The 16064-nt window shown below is 40.3% G+C and overlaps 1 protein-coding gene across 7 annotated transcripts in view; it reads left to right on the top strand.

Moving 5' to 3' along the window:
* Nucleotides 1-16064, top strand: part of PRICKLE2 (prickle planar cell polarity protein 2) — a 346700-nt gene that overhangs the window by 137450 nt on the left and 193186 nt on the right. For 4 of the 7 annotated variants that reach the window (XR_014823449.1, XM_084988864.1, XM_084988863.1 and 1 more), the window contains one exon: nucleotides 943-986. The exons of the other annotated variants lie outside the window; for them this stretch is intronic. Coding sequence is in view for 2 of the 4 variants with exons in the window: in XM_084988864.1 (XP_084844990.1) it covers nucleotides 943-986 (44 nt within the window). In the remaining 2 variants the exon portion in view is untranslated. The remainder of the gene's footprint in view (nucleotides 1-942; nucleotides 987-16064) is intronic. 7 annotated transcript variants of the gene reach the window in all.

Genomic DNA, 16064 nt, shown 5'->3' with positions numbered 1-16064 from the left:
TAACTGCTGTGATGCATTTGTTTAAAGAGAGAAGGGAAAATGTAGCTTGCATTTCATGAAGCCTGTTTAGCTATTAACCTAGCTACAGGAATTCAAATATTGTTACATACATTTCAAGAGTCAAAAACAGCCGCTCTGCACTGGTCTCTACTTGAAGCTTTGGCTTTGAAATTTTCAGGGGTTGTTTTCTCCAAAGCTCCTGTTTCCAACCCAAACATGCACAGATCAAAATTTCTTGTTCAGGCATTATAATGCTAACTTGATCCAGTGCAAAAAAAAAAAAAAAAGAAAAGAAAAGAAGTAATTGGCATTTCTACAACCAGTTGGAAGCTTTTATCTCCAGGTTTTTTGGTTTGATGCTTAGAACTGTGCTACGTGCCAGAACTCCACTTTTACTCTGAGTCCTGAATGGTCAGCAAGCAAATGAACTAGCTTGAGCTTTTCATGCACAACTTGCTACTGATTTATGACACATAGTGGGGTGTTTGTTTTTCTATTCAGTGTCCACCTATTTCCCCATTTTGATAGAAAAAAAAGGCCTCTACACTGTAGTTACTAGAACTCCAACCTGACAAAGTAGAGACCTATTTCTTTTCACTACTTAGAAGCATTTTCTTTTTTCTTTGGGGCTGCACCTGCATATGGAAGTTCCAGTCTAGGTGTCGAATCAGAGCTGTGGCTGCCAGCCACAGCCACTCGGGATCCAAGCCTTGTCTGCAACCTACACCACAGCTCACAGCAATACCAGATCCTTAACGCACTAAGCGTGAGGCCAGGGATCAAACCTGCGTCCTCATGGATACTAGTCAGGTTCACTACCGCTTAGCCACAATGGGAACGCTAGCATTTTCAGTGTCAATGTATTGGTCAGGTTTGGCGGCCATAACAAAATACTGTAGGCTGGGTGTCTTAATACACATTTTTTTTTTTTCACGGTTCTAGGGGTTGGAAGTTCAAGATCAAGGTACCAGGAGAGTTCATTTCTGGTGAGACCTCTCTTTGCTTGCCAACCACTACCTTCTTGCTGTGACTTCATCTGGCCTTTCTTCATGTAGAGATTGCTGGTGTCTCTTCTTTTCCTTATAAGGGCATTAAGTCCCACCCTTATAACCTCACTTAACCATTCTTACTTTCTTACAGGTTCCAACTCCAAATGCAGTCACAGTGGGGGTAGGGCTTCAATATATGAATTTAGAGGCACACAGTTCAGTCCATAACAGTCGTTTTTTCTTCTTCTTCTTTTAAGAAGGGTAAGATGAAAGTCTTTTTTTGTGTTTCTAATTCACATGGTGTTCTTGTCGACCACAATCTCTGCTAGGAGAACTCAGCAAGCACGATGTGGGTGGAAAAAGGACACAGTAAACCATTGCAGCTGGTGAGAGTGGCATGCAAGATGAAAAGCACAGAAAATTGAATCTCATCTCTTCTTGTTCTCCTCTCCTGTGAATGTAGCCTGTCCTATTTGTAACTGCCTGTTTACTTCACCTTCATTCTGATGGATGCCTGTTATTAAAGTGGATGGGGCTCTGAAGCAGTAATAACAGAGGCGATTTCCCAGGGTGAGGAGGTTTGCTGAGTGTGGAGATTAGCCCTGGGTTCAGCAATCTAGTCTTTGGCCGGAGATGGGGGAGAAAAGACCCGGGGTAGCACTTCCAGCTTCCTTCCATTGTTTTGCCGTGGAGTTTCGACGTGTCAAGGCATTTTTGGAGATAATTGGCTTTGGCCCCTGACTCTGGATTGCATCTGCCCACTTGTTTATGTATTTATGATAGAATGATGTTTGGGACCTAGTAGATGTTATCCCATGTTATTGCAGAATTGTAGCCAAAACCCAGAATGGGGGCAGAGGGTGTGAGTACCCTGTATTCTAAGTCCAGAAGGTGGGGGCATGTAAAGCTTGCCAACAGGCTCTGTTTCAGTAGGATAGGCCCAGGCCTGTTTTACCATCCCAACCCAAGTTGATAAAAGAGGCAAATGGAAAAACAAAAAGATTGTCTTTTTAAGGAGAAGAATATTTACCACAAGCCTTATCTCCTGTCCCCTCCTGCAAGAGAAGTGGGAGGTTGACCCCTTGTTGTGAACTGACGAAAGCTAATTTGATCCCTCTAGATTTTTTAGAAGGAGCTGCAGAAGTTAGGGTTGGTGAGTGTTAGCCATTCTTCTGTCATCTTGCTCCAGTTTTCAGGAGAGCAGGCCTCAGACCAAATTCTCCCACATATACAGACACTTAATGAATATTCATTAGCAGAGTGGGCTCAAAACAGCTCATAAGCACTTGCTGCAAGCCCAGTGCTGTTCTAGCATGATGCCGCATACAGCAGTTGATGCTCATACCTGGCCCCGGAGTAGAATCATCAGGGGAGCACTGATACTGGTCTCCCCTCCATAGATGCCTACATTGTTTACCTGTGTGAGGCCTGGCTATCGGCATGCTAGAATCTCCCCAGGCTATGCCAAGGTTGTCTAAGTGGAGAACCAGGGTTTGAAATGCTCCCCTCATACTCTGCATGAAATTCTTTGAGGCCAACCCAGCAACATCACGGAGGCAGGATTCTGTCTTCCTTAGTTAGGACTCTTTGATTAGAAGATCTCCTAAATTGGGAGGTTTCCACCACGGCACAGTGGGTTAAGGGTTCAATTGCAGTAGCTTGTGTTGCTGCAGAGGCATGGTTCAATCCCCAGCCCAGCACAGAGGATTAAAGGATCCAGCTTTGCCGAAACTGAGGCGGAGGTCATAGCTGTGTCTGGGATTTACTCCCTGACCTGAGAACTTCCATATGCAGTGGGGGCGGCCCCAGAAAGGAAAAACAGAAAAAAGAAAATCTCCTAAATCTTTGGTTGCAGCTAGGGTTGAGGATTACATCAGTGGTGTTGATCATAAGGCCTGCAGGTTATCAGTGGAATGGATTCTTATTCCCAGTTCAATCAGAGGTGGAAAGTGCATTCAGATTCTTTTAGCCAGTGAGCATCCTGAATACCTTGTTTCACCAGTGAGACCCTGTATCTAACATCCATCTTGCTCATGAGCAGGCCATTGGTTTCACCAATAAGAATTGGTTTGAGGGAGTTCATTGTGGTGCATTGGGTAAAGGATCCAGTGTTGTTGCTGTAGTGGCAGGAGAATTTCCACATGCCATGGTGTGGCGAATAAATAAATAAAAGATGAAAAAAAAAATTGGTTTTGGCATCCCTGATGCTAATTAACAGTTGCTGGTTGTTGACTAAGCTCAGGCAAGAGAAATGTTATATGGTTGTTGACCCTGAATTATGGCCTTTGCCGTGCGGTATAACAGTGTAACTGGTCTCCCTGTGTGTTCTTACTCACAGAGGACCGCTAAACTACCTGGCACATCCATAATATCATTCCTATTATGTAGATAATGTAAAGTAAATTGAAGTTACATAGCACTCCTTCTTCCCAAGGCCAAAGGAATGATGTTCCAAGAGAGTTTTTTGGAAAGTCTAGACACATTCTACCTGCCAGTCATCCCCTCCCTACCCTCCACTCAAGAGAGGACCTGGTGCTCTCTGGTCTCTGGGTCGCAGAGCTACTGTAAGAGCTGATTAACTGTTGTAGTCTTAGCAAAAGGAGAGGAAACATGTCACCAGGGGGATGGGTAGGCATAAATGGGGCCAGCGTATCCTCTAGTTCTGCAGAGATCAGGGGTTTTTCCCCAAGTTATGCCTGCATGTACTGGAGTTAGAGGACAGAATAGATGAGATGGAGGCTTTAGGGTTGTGGGGCAGTGCTACCTGCGGCAGGTGTCACATACCTTGGAATAGTGTGGTCCTAGACCACCATCTGGGAGTCCACCAAGAGGAGTGGCTGAATTCTGTCAAGAGAACCACCAATGACCAAGGCAGCTAGGTGCCCCTAGATCACACCAATACACATGAAGAAGGCGTATTAGACATACATGTTCTAATAGTTGATAGCCAACTGTATCAGCTAGCTCTTCCTATAATGATACTGTAGAGCAGTCCATCCCTAGCTGAAGTGACCTATAACAACACACATTTCTTCTTGATGGTGTCAGCTTCTCTAGGATGGGTTGGTGTCATCCTTTAAGGCATGAACTGGACTATGCTTGTGGGACTGTGGTTGGTCTCAGATCTTCTCCAATGTTTTTAATCTAGTTCCCATGCTGAAGGAGCACCAGCTGCCTGGGGAAATTCTTCCTGATGGCAGTGAATGAAGAGCAAGAGAACAAACTATTTATGTCATGCCTGCTAATATTCTATTGACCAAAGTGAGTCACATGATCAAACCCAACATCGATGAGGCAGAGGAAGACACTCTCTCTGAGGAGGTATATTAGAGAAGATGAATGCCTTGTTTTCATTTGTTTGTTTTTTGCTTTATGGGCCACACCTACTGCATATGGAAGTTCCCACGCTAGGGGTTGAACTGGGGCTACAGCTGCTGGCCTACGCCAAAGCCACAGCAATACGGGATCCAAGCCCTGTCTGCGGCCTGCACCACAGCTCGCAGCAACACCGGATCCTTAACCCACTGAGCGAGGCCAGGGAGCGAACCTATATCCTCATTGAATACTAGTCAGGTTTGTTATCCATGAGCCACAAAGGGAACTCCAGGGTGAATGTTTCTGAACCATCATCTCATCTGCCACAGGAGCCAAGAAAGAGGCGCATCTCATCTTTCCTCTCATCTTTCTTGTCTGAAACACCAGGACAGAAAGCTCAAGAAAGGAGGCATTTATGTGCAGGTAGACCATTCTCTTCTCCACCACAAGCTTTGGAGGCTCCTATTCTGGGATGAGGGAAAGGATGTTGACCTAAAGACAAAGTAAAAGTTTTATAAAAAACAAGGCTTAGCTTTAGGAAACCAGAATGAGACACTTCCAATAATTGAATGTTATGGAAAAATTAGAGGGGAACTGAGAAGTTTGTTGAGGGAGCCTTCCACTCAATAGGAAAAGGTTGTAGAATGCTGAGACCAGTCAGGTGATACCATCTCCTGTTTATAGCTCAACATCCAAGATTTGGTAATCTGTTGCATATGCCTGGTTTGATGTCCTCAGGGGAAATGCCTTTGTAGATCCCTTGTCTGGTGGTTAGCTGTCAGGAGTGTATTTCCCATGAGCAGTGCCTGCGGAAATTCACTTAATTGGCATGACAAAAGGGAACAGAACAGGCTCTCTCTGTGGAGTCATTCCCTTACTCAGCCATAAGAAATTGCTTCCCCTCTTAGGGATTCCAGTTGCCCATCTATTTGTTATCGATAAAGCTCCCTTTTCATAGGGTAATATGTCTCAAAGTGTGTTTTTCACAGGATCCCATTTTGAATCATGTTATACGAGATTTTCTGGAAACAGAGGATTCTATGATCAAATGAATTTAGGAACATTTAGGTTAACAAATAGTTTTTCTCACTGCAGGACTTTTCAGAGCCCTGAATGTGCTAATATTCATTGTAAGTATCAAAAAAGAGGAATCATTTATGATCATTTAAAAAAATCATTCTGACTAGAGAATGCTTCTTGTCAGGGAATACTTAGTCTGCACATGGTGGTGCAGCAAATATCATCCTAGGATATTGATGGGATAAATTGTGGGAAAATACTTTGGGTTTGGGAGGAAAGTGCCAGCCAAATTCCATGTGTGTGTGTTTTAATAAGTACTTCTCTTTAATGTATTGTTTCAAAAAACTCACTTCCACAGCACCTTATGAGCCTGAGGAATAAAATAATTTTCCATTGAGAGAATCTGACAGTGGTAAAGTATGGGAGAAAAGGGTTTAGGAGAAAATGTTGAAAGAAATAAAATCATGGAAGCAATTAGCAAGTCAGGATTGATTTTTCTCATTTCGAGGTTAAAGAATTCTAGTCCCTTTCTTCCAGTGGTGTTCGTAAGCTTTGTTTCAGACTGACCATCTCTTTTGAAAAATTTCAGGGAATTCTTTCATTCTTGGCTCCATTAACCACATATCCGCCCTGTCTTCTTAACTGGAACTCCATCGTCACTTCCTCAGCGACATTTCTGAGCATACGCCTTTTCCCTCACTTCATTTTTCTTCGCCCCCAGCCCAACCAATCAACAGCCCTGGAAAAGTTTTCCCTTCGGTTTTCTGTCATGTTTTCTGGGGTGCCATGTTTTTGTAAGACTCTCATAGCCACATGGGTGACATCCCTAAACTGATGAGGTTTCCTACTTCAGCTGGCTTCAACTGTTTTTATTTTGTTTTCCCATTTATCTGTTGATAGGCATTTGGATTGCTTTCACCTTTTGGTTATTATGAATGTGCTGCTATGGATATTCATATACAAGGTTTTGTGTGTACTTATATTTTCATTTCTCTTGGGTATATGCTTGGGAGTGGAATGACTGTGTCATATAACTATGTTTAATATTTCGAGGAACTACCAAGCTCTTTTCCAAAGCATCTGCACCATTCCACAATCCTACCAAGAATGTATGAGGATTGCACTGTATCTGGACTTTTATTTATTTATTTTTATGGCCGTACTTGGGGCATATGGGAGTTCCTGGGCCAGGGATTGAATCCGAGCCTTAACTGTGGCCTATGCTGCAGCTGCAGCAACACCTTTTAAGCCACTGGGTCAGGTGGGGATTGAACCCATACCTCAGCAGCAACCTAAGCCACTGCAGTCAGATTCTTTCTTTTCTTCTTCTTTCTTTCTTTCTTTTCTTTTCTTTTATTTTATTTTTTGGTCATTTTTGTCTTTTAGTGCTGTACCCACGGCATATGGGAGTTTCCAGGCTAGGGGTCGAATCAAAGCTGTAGCCACTGGCCTTCACCACAGCCACAGCCACAGCAACATGGGATCCGAGTCCTGTCTGTGACCTACACCACAGCTCACATTAACACTGGATCCTTAACCTACTGAGTGAGGCCAGGGATGGAGCCCATGTCCTCACAGTTGCCAGTCGGGTTTGCTAACTGCTGAGCCACGATGGGAACTCCATGAAATCAGATTCTTAACCCACTGTCCCAGAGCAGGAGCTCCTCTGTCTGCACTTTTAACATCACTTGTCTTTTTTATCATAGATATCCTAGTATAAGTGAAGTGATGTTTCACTGTGTATTTTTCTAACAACTAATGATGTTGAGCATTTTTTCACATGTTTATTGGTCATTTGTATGATCTTAGAAGAAGTATCTATTAAAATCTTTGGCCATTTTTCAATTGGATCATTTGTCTTTTTAGTGTCGAGCTGTAAGAGTTTTTTATAGACATGCTTCATTTTATTGTGCTTCACAGTGCTTTTTTTTTTTTTTTAAACAAATTGAAGGTTTGTGGTGAACTCATGTTGTGCAAATCTATCCATGCCATTTTTCTGACAGCTTTTACTCTCTTCATGCCCTTCTGTCACATTTTGTTAATTCTCACAATATTTCAAGCTTTCTCATTATTATCATACTTGTTATGGTGATACATGATCATTGATCTTTGAAGGTACTCCTAAAATTCCCTGAATACCTAGATGATGGTTAGCATTTATTAGTAATAAAGTATTTTTTAAATTAAAAATATATTTTTAGATGTGATGCTATTTCACACTTAATAGGCTACAGTATAAGAAAACATTTATATGCACTGGGAAACCCAAAAATTGGTTTACCTCTCTTTATTGCCCTATTGACTTTCTTGCTGTGGCCTGGAACTGAACCTCTAAAGTCTCCAAGGTATGCCCCTCTCTCTCTCTCTCTCTCTCTCTCTCTCTCTCTCTCTATATATATATATATATATATATATATATATATGTATGCACATATATATATAGGCACATATAAGCCTTATATATTGCTTTATATATTGAGTATAAGTCTCTTATTGGATATATGATTTACAAATAGTTTCTCTCATACTGAGTTGTCATTTTGCTTCCTTGATTGAATCCTTTGAAGAACAGAAATTGTTAATTTTGATCAAGTTTAATTTATCTATTTTTTCTTTTGTTGCTTATGCTTTGGGTTTGAAAGATAAGCCATTGTCTAATACAAGGTCAAGAAGATTTATTCCTTTGTTTTCTTCTAAGAGTTTCATAGTTTTAGCTGTTACATTTAAGGTCCCTTATTCATCTTGGGTAAATCTTTAGATGTGATAAAAGAGGTGGGTTTTTGTGTGTGTGTGAGTAACAGCCTGAGGTATTTAGTATTTCTCGCAGGGCAGGTCTGCTAGTGAGAAACTATCTCAATATGGATCTATCTGGTAATATCTCACTTTCTTCTTTGTTTTTTGTTTCTTTTCTTTTCTTTTTTTTTTTTTTCCTTTTTAGGGCCATACCTGCAGCATGTGGAGGTTCCCAAGGGGCTAGGGGTCAAATAGGAGCTGCAGCTGCCCGCGTTTGCCACAGCAATGCCAGATACAAGCTGCATCTGCAACCTACACTACAGCTTATGGCAACGTCAGATCATGAGCAAAGCCAGGGGTCAAACCCACATCCTTATGGATACTAGTCAGACTCTTAAGACTCTTAACCTGCTGAGCTACAATGGAAACTCCTGTTCTTTGTTTTTGAAAGGGTAGTTTTGATAGATTCTTGGTTAATGGTCTTTTTCTTTCAGCACTTTGAATAAGCCATTCCATTGTTTTCTGACTTCCATGGTTTCTGATGGGAAATCAGCTCTTGATGTTATTGAGGACCCTTCCTACATGAGGACCCACTTTCCACTTGCTGTTTTTAAGTTTCTCTCCTTGTATGTGACTTTTTTTCCTACAAATTTTATTATTGCTTAACTTCATAAAAAAAGCAATATATGTTTGTCACAAAAATTCAACTGTTATAAAAATAGGTATAGAAAGTTTAAAAATCTCTCCAGAAAAATAAAAAACTATTAGAATATTTCAGATATATTTTCTATGTATATGCTAACATTTATTATTATTATTAAAGTATAGTTGATTTGTAATGTTTCGTCAAGCTCTGTTGTACAACAAAGTGACCCAATCACACACATTTCCCTGAGCTATACAGTAGGATCCCATTGCCCATCCATGCCAGGTATAACACTTTTGACAGTTTATGTTATACCTAGGAGTAGATATTTTTAAATTTATAGTACTTGGAGTTTGTTAAGATTTTTAGATGCATAGATGAATGTTCATCGAATTTAGGGAGTATTTTAGTCGTTGTTTCTTTGCATATTCTCTCTATTCCCTTCTTTTCCACTGCTCTTTCTGGGATTCCTATTATGTATATGTTGGTACACTTGATGGTGTCCTCCAGGTCTCTGAGGCTGTGTTCATTTTTCTACATTCTTTGTTTTCTTCATATTCCTCAGACTAGGTCATCTCAACTGGTCAATCTTTAAGCTCATTGGTTGTTTCTTCTGCCAGTTCAGATTTGTTCTTCAAACTCTCTATTGAAATTATAATTATGTTTTCAATTCAATTTGGGTATTTTGGTTTTGGTTTTGTTTGCAAAATTATTGTCTTTTTCTTGATATTCTCTGTTTAGAGACATTGCTCACATAATTTTTCTCTAGTATTTTAGGCATGTTTTCCTTTAGGGCTTTGAATATATTTAGAATAATTTAAAGTCTTTTTTTAGTAAATCCAACATTTGGGCTTCCTCAGGTATGGTTTATACTGAGTGCTCTCTTTCCTATATATGGGCCATACATTCCTGTTTCATGTCTCATTATTTGAAATGGAGTCTGGACATTTGAAATGTGATATTACACCTCTGGAAACCATTTTTATCTTCTCATTCCAGTGGTTTGTTACTGTTCTGTTGTTTGTTTAATGACTTTCTTGGATGAATTTTATTATAACATCTGTATTATTTGTCATGTGTGTCCACTGAAGTCCCTGTTGAGTTACCTTAATAGCCAGCTAATAGTTGTACAAAGATATTATTAAATACATAGTACAGATAAGTCTCCCTTTTTCCAACAGACTTTGTGTGTTGGCGTATATCATCAACATTCAGGCAGTTAATACTTCTACATTAGCCTTCACTTCCCACTTGTTCAAAATATCAAGGTCAACTAAAAGTGAGAGAGCCCTTTAGATTTGTCATGGGTATGTTCACAGCTTTTCATATGCTGGTGACTTTCTAGAGCCCCAGGGATATGTTGGAGCTTTTCCAAGTCCGCTATATTCAATCTTATTATCTAGATTTTCCTTCTCACATTTTTGGCCAGCCTTTTGTTTTCCCCAGGTGGTATTGTTGCTTTAGGCAACTTCAGTGTTAAACAACTGCTGCTAAATATTTTCAACAAACAGCCAGTTCTAAGATTTTTATCACTAAGCCAGGTTTGATTCATGTTACCTGAAAATGAGGCCTGTTATTGAAACTTTCCAGGTTACTTTCCAGACTGGTCAAATAGTGACAAGTTTCTTGGGATAGGACTCTGGGAGCTCCGAGCCCATTTGGCTCCCCCACTACTGTGACAGTCAGGTTACTGACTTTTTACAGTTATTATTGTAAGACCATTGGTTTTCAGGGCTGTTGCAGAAATGAAGACAGGAGGATTGGAAGAGTTAAAATGCTACATAGCTTGTTGTTCTTACTAAGATTCTACTGGGTGTTTGTTTGCTTTTTCAAATAAAGTCTCTTCTGATTATTGAAAGCCTTTGGTTAATTTTCAAAGTCCTAAAGAATTTAATTTTGACAATTTTCTTTTTCCCAGTTTTCTTCTTGCTTTTATGGAGGAATGGATTTTTTGGAGGTCTTACTCTGTCATTCTAAAATTTATTCTCTAGGCAGTTTTAATTTATGAACACAAATTTTAGGAAATCCTTAATAAACACTCTGAAGACCTAATTATGAACAAAAGTGAATATCTATAGGAATGTAAGTCATTTGTGCAGGAGAACTCAAGAAGTGATTTAAATTTTTTACTACTAGTTCAAGACCATCAACAGGACATTTATAGCCAGTATGTGCTGCAAATGACTTAAGGAATATTTTTTTTGTGAGTTAAATTTTCATGACTGGGTATTGTTATTTTCTTATAAAGCTGTCCTGATTTTTTTGCTGATGAACATTTAGGTTTTTTCCCCCAAGTTTTCACTCCTACAAATAATGGAATAGAGCATATCAAGCATGTATCTTTGTGTATATATGTCATTTGGCCAGATAAATCCATTGAAGTGGACTGCTAGCTCAAAAAATACATACGTTTAAAATCTTAATAGTTAGGGTAACATCATTTTTAAATCTTTACATTCAAGCATTCTTTTTTTATTGGCCATCCCCGTACATGCAGATGTTCCCAGGCCAGGGATAGAACCCGAGCCTCAGCATTGACAATGCTGAATTCTTAACTACTAGACCACCAGGGAACTCCCTCTTTTTAAATCTTTAGAGTTTTTATTTTCTTTTTCATACTGTTATTGGGAGTAGTTTTCCTCTATGGTTCACATTTTGTCCTGTATTTTGAACAGTTCTAAATAGGTACAGAATGTCTAAAACAAGGTAAATGATTTAAAGTTATATGTTAACTCTATTTTCAAATATATTTTTCTGTACCTTCTTGACATCTTTTTAGATGAAATACCTCTAAATTTTAAGTAGCAAGGCCAATTTTTAATCTGAAAAGTGGATAGTGAATACACTCTTTCTCCCAAAGTGTCCAACTTTTTGGACATCCTGTACATTGGCAGATAGCTGTTTTATTATATCTTGACTCATAACATCTATACCTGGTGCAAACCCAAATGGCTAAAAAACCTTTCCTGCTGTTTGAAAGCCTAGTTTTTCATTTGCTCCTTTTAAATATATTTCTCTTTCAAGTATGTTGTAGCAAGATGACTCACCTTTCTGGATTTGTTACTCAACGGACTCAGCATCTTCAATTATACCATACGTGCTCTTCTGGCTGGGATAGATTAGAATATGATTGAAAGTAATGCAGTACAAGAAGAACCTGGCTGTTTTTAAAACATTTTTTTGAAAAAAGTGTCTTGAGTTATGAACTGCCTTCTTTCATTATTATATAAAGGGAGAATAAAAATGATCTCTTGTCAACAGCCCTTCTCCCCTTTACTTGATTGTTTACCTGGCTGCTTTTTGATATTTTATTACTCATCCTACCTTCTGATGAGCAGAGCAGTAATGTGTTTTGGGCAGACCCTGGTGAGGCATTAATTGCCTCATTAGGTGAAATCTGGTTCTTCTGCCAGTTCCCTCTGGCACTAGGATTCAGGAAATAGAAGTGGCCCTTTGCTAATTCTCAGTTAAGTTATAGGCCAAATCCCATTACAACAAATCCCAACACAACAGAATCTTTATATGACAACAGGATTTCCAAATCTCAGCCAAACAATGGACTGCTCATTGCAGGCAAAAAAACCCTAGCCCCAAATAAGCACTGAGAGTTTTTCAGAATGGAATTTGACCTGCAGTTATGTTTGGAATCAGAATTATGCTTTAGGAATGATGATTCTACACACGAATGCAAGGAATAAAAGGCCTCATTTGCCTCTCCCTGAAATATGCTATCAGCGAACCGGAGCAACCCTGTAATAACATGATGACTTCTTCCAAGTGTACAGGAGATTAGTAAAAGCCGCTCATCACCATGTGATCCATAGCTCAGACTCCTATAATAGGTGGCGGCTGCCAATCTATGCCCCCAGTGCAGTCCCTGCATTTAAGTTGCTTTTAGGAAATATCTATTGAATGAAGAAAAGACTAGAAACAACTTAGAGCTGTGCTTCCATAGACTCTGAGACAACAAGGTCCACTGAGTGGAGTAGGCTTTCCAGGGAGGCTGGATTTGAGTTGCACTGCAAACAAGCACAGTCTTGTCTTAGCCTGCTTGCTGAGATGGGAAAGCCCCTAGCACCCTCTGACCAGCTCCAGAGATGCAGAGCTGATGAAGGAGCAGTGCTGGTTCTGTGGGACCTGACCAGGTACCATTTGCAAAACTGCTTTCAGCCCCCTGAAGTGAACCTTGGGGATGACATGGGGGTCTTTAGAATGAAGAACGGATCTCTTCACCCAAGATTCTGAGGGACTTAGTTGTGACAGTTGGGGTCACCTGTGCTGAGATCAGAAAACACTTCATTACCTCAGCCGTCATACAGAAATAAAAATACTACTGCTATTATGACTACTGCTAATAATGATGATAGCAGTAAATTCTTATGTAACACTTTTTATGTCCCAGGTGCTGTTTGAAGATTTTAAATATCCATATACTTTATAGAAAGTGATATTATAGGAATAGGTACCTTTTTCCCCACTTTGTAAATGAGGAAACTGAGGTATAGAGAGGTTAAGTATTGTATCCAAGGTCCCACAGCTATTAAGAGGCAGAGCTGGAATTTGGACCCAGGAAAATTAATTTTTTTTAATTTTATTCAAGTATAGTTGATTATAATGTATTGATTTCCACTCTTCAACAGTGTCTCAATTATACATATATATGCCATTTTTCATATTCTTTTCCATGATGGTTTATCACAGGATATTACATACAATCCCCTGTGCTATACAGTAGGACCTTGTTGTTTATCCATCCTTTATATAATAGTTTGCCTCTACCAATCCCAAAATTCCAATCCTTCCCTCCACTACTCATTTCCCCCTTGGTAACCATAAGTCTCTTCTCTACATCTGTGAGTCTATTTTTGTTTCATAGATATGTTCATTTGTGCTGTATTTTAGATTCCACATAAAAGTGATATCACATGGTATTTGTCTCTCTCTGACTTACTTTGCTTAGTATGATAATCTCTAGATCCATTCATGTTGCTGCAAGTAGCATTGTTTGATTCTTTTTAATGGCTGAGTAATATTCTGTGTGTGTGTGTGTGTGTGTGTGTGTGTGTGTGTGTGTGTGTGTGTGTGCATGCACGCCATATCTTCTTTATCCATTCATCTGTCCATGGGCATTTAGGTTGTTTTCATGTCTTGGCTATTGTAAATAGTGCTGCTGTGAACATAGGCATGCATGTATCTTTGCCTGGGTATATGCCCAGGAGTGGAACTGCTGAATCATAGGGCAACTCTGTTTTTAGTTTTTTGAGGAACCTCTGTAATGTTCCCCATTGTGGCTGCACCAATTTATATTCCCATCAACAGAGTAAGGGGTGAACCCAGGCAATTTAACTCCATAGTCCATACACTTAACCACTTTCCTTCAGTGCATATCATCTGCAAAATCTCTGTGTCTTCAAATAGTAGCTCTCTATTAAGTTATTGATTATGCAAGTATCTGTAATGAACAATCATCCATTACCCATCTTGGGCCAGGTACATGGATAATAAAAGTGAACAAATTAGTCAGGGTGACTGCCCTCTTCTGCAATCAATGGTCATGCAGTTGAACACTGGGAAAGAACAAAATTTGGTTCCATGGTGACCTTTGATAAAGCTACCTGCTCTGGACCAGGAAGAAGTAACACTGAAGCTGAGGTCTACAGGGAGGACAGATAAGGGAAATTCACATGGAACAGCATATGCAAAGGCCGGGGGGGCAGGTGGGAGAATGGCCTTTTTAAGGAAGTACAGCCCTGGTGGTGAGAGGAGGTGGCTGTGGAGGTTGGCCGGGTAGACCCTTGAGGCACATAGGTTATGTTAAGGAGTCTTATCTTAAAAGCAAAGGCAAGCCATTGAACAACCTTCAGCAGGAGAGTGCAGTGAAGAGACCGGGGTTTTGAAATGATCTATATAGTGTCTTGGGCAGAATAGATGAAAGGGTCACCAGAAGGGATCCTGGGACATCAGTCAGGAGGCTCATCCTATAGTCCAGAGGCAGCCTGGTTGGGCTAGGACAGTGGCAGTAGATGAGGAGGATAGATCTGAGGAATATTAAGGGGATAACATCAATAATTTATCATGAAGGGGTTTAGATGATTCCAACTATCATGGAAACCAAACATCTGAATGAAATGGAACATAGAAGGTTTAGACTCAGATCTCGTTCTGGGGTGCCTGGAGCCATCTAATCAACCACAGCAATGTTCTTAGCTTTATAGCTGGGGATAGAGTTCCTCAGTGACTTGAGTATTTGTTGAGCACCTAGTGTGTGCCAAACCCTGTGTCAGGATGTAGGTAAACAAGGTCATGGAGGGAACTTCTCTCCTCAAGTGTTTTGATAACAGTGGTTCTCAACTGAGCAATTTTCCCCCACCCTCCACCCCAGTGGGTGCAGTAGAAGTGGACTTTGCTACTGGCATCAGTGATTGGTGGCCAAAGGAAGCTGCTCAACATCTTGCAGGTCACAGGATGTCTCCTTCAACCAATGACTCTTTGGCTCTAAGTTGTAAAAGTTGAGGACCCTAGCTTATACTTCAGATGAGAAGACAGAATTGCAGACAGCACACAGGTTATACCACAGCATGATGAGGTGTAGCGCAGGGCACCAAACCCAGCCTTGCTTATGGGAGGAAGAAGCAGTAGAAGGTGAGAGGGCAGTGTAAACTTCCTGGAACAGTCCTTGGGTTCTGTTTAATTCAAATTAAATGAAGGTATTAATTAAGACTCTAGGCTCTGGTGTCCGAGGGTTCAAATCCACACTGTACCAGCCACATGACCTTTGACCTCATTCTGCTTCAGTTTCCTCATCTCAGTATTTGGTTCTCCCTTCATTACCCCATGGTGAGATCATCCTGATGAAGACTTGAGCACATCTTTCACACAATAATCACTCAGTAAAAGCCCATAATAAACACCCTTTCCCTCGGTCGCCTGGCTAACATGATTTTTTTTTTTTTTTTTTTTTTTCTTGAATGAGCAGGGGTCATGGAACTGCTTGGCTCTGGCATCTTTACAAAACCAAGTCCTGGACCCCCTTGGCTGAGTTTGTTTGCCCAGCGCAAGTAGCTTCTTTGTCACTTGCGAAAAGAAAAATGAAGGCGAGGAAAAGAATGTGATCACTGTTCATTTTAACTGTGGTGTTCAGATTTTTATGGGAACATCTGATGGAAAAGTTGAGATTTTGCAATGGAGCTCTCTGCCTTCCCTCACGGTTGAGCAATAAATATGGTGCTCCCTAATGTGAGACTGAGCAAGTCTCCAGACCATAATTGTCCAGTTACAGAACTGCCATCCAACACATTTAATCATCATGTAGTAACTGGCTCAGAAGTTCTTCAGAATTTGAGGCATCCTTGCCTGTTAAT

This window comes from Sus scrofa, chromosome 13 (assembly GCF_054392235.1).
Source record: "Sus scrofa isolate SSC_HxYL_T2T_F1_AM1 chromosome 13, Sscrofa_HxYL_maternal_Yorkshire_Landrace_v2.0, whole genome shotgun sequence".
Taxonomy (NCBI): Eukaryota; Metazoa; Chordata; class Mammalia; order Artiodactyla; family Suidae; genus Sus; species Sus scrofa.
Note: the sequence above shows the minus strand (reverse complement) of the source record. Positions and strands in the feature narration are given on the sequence as shown.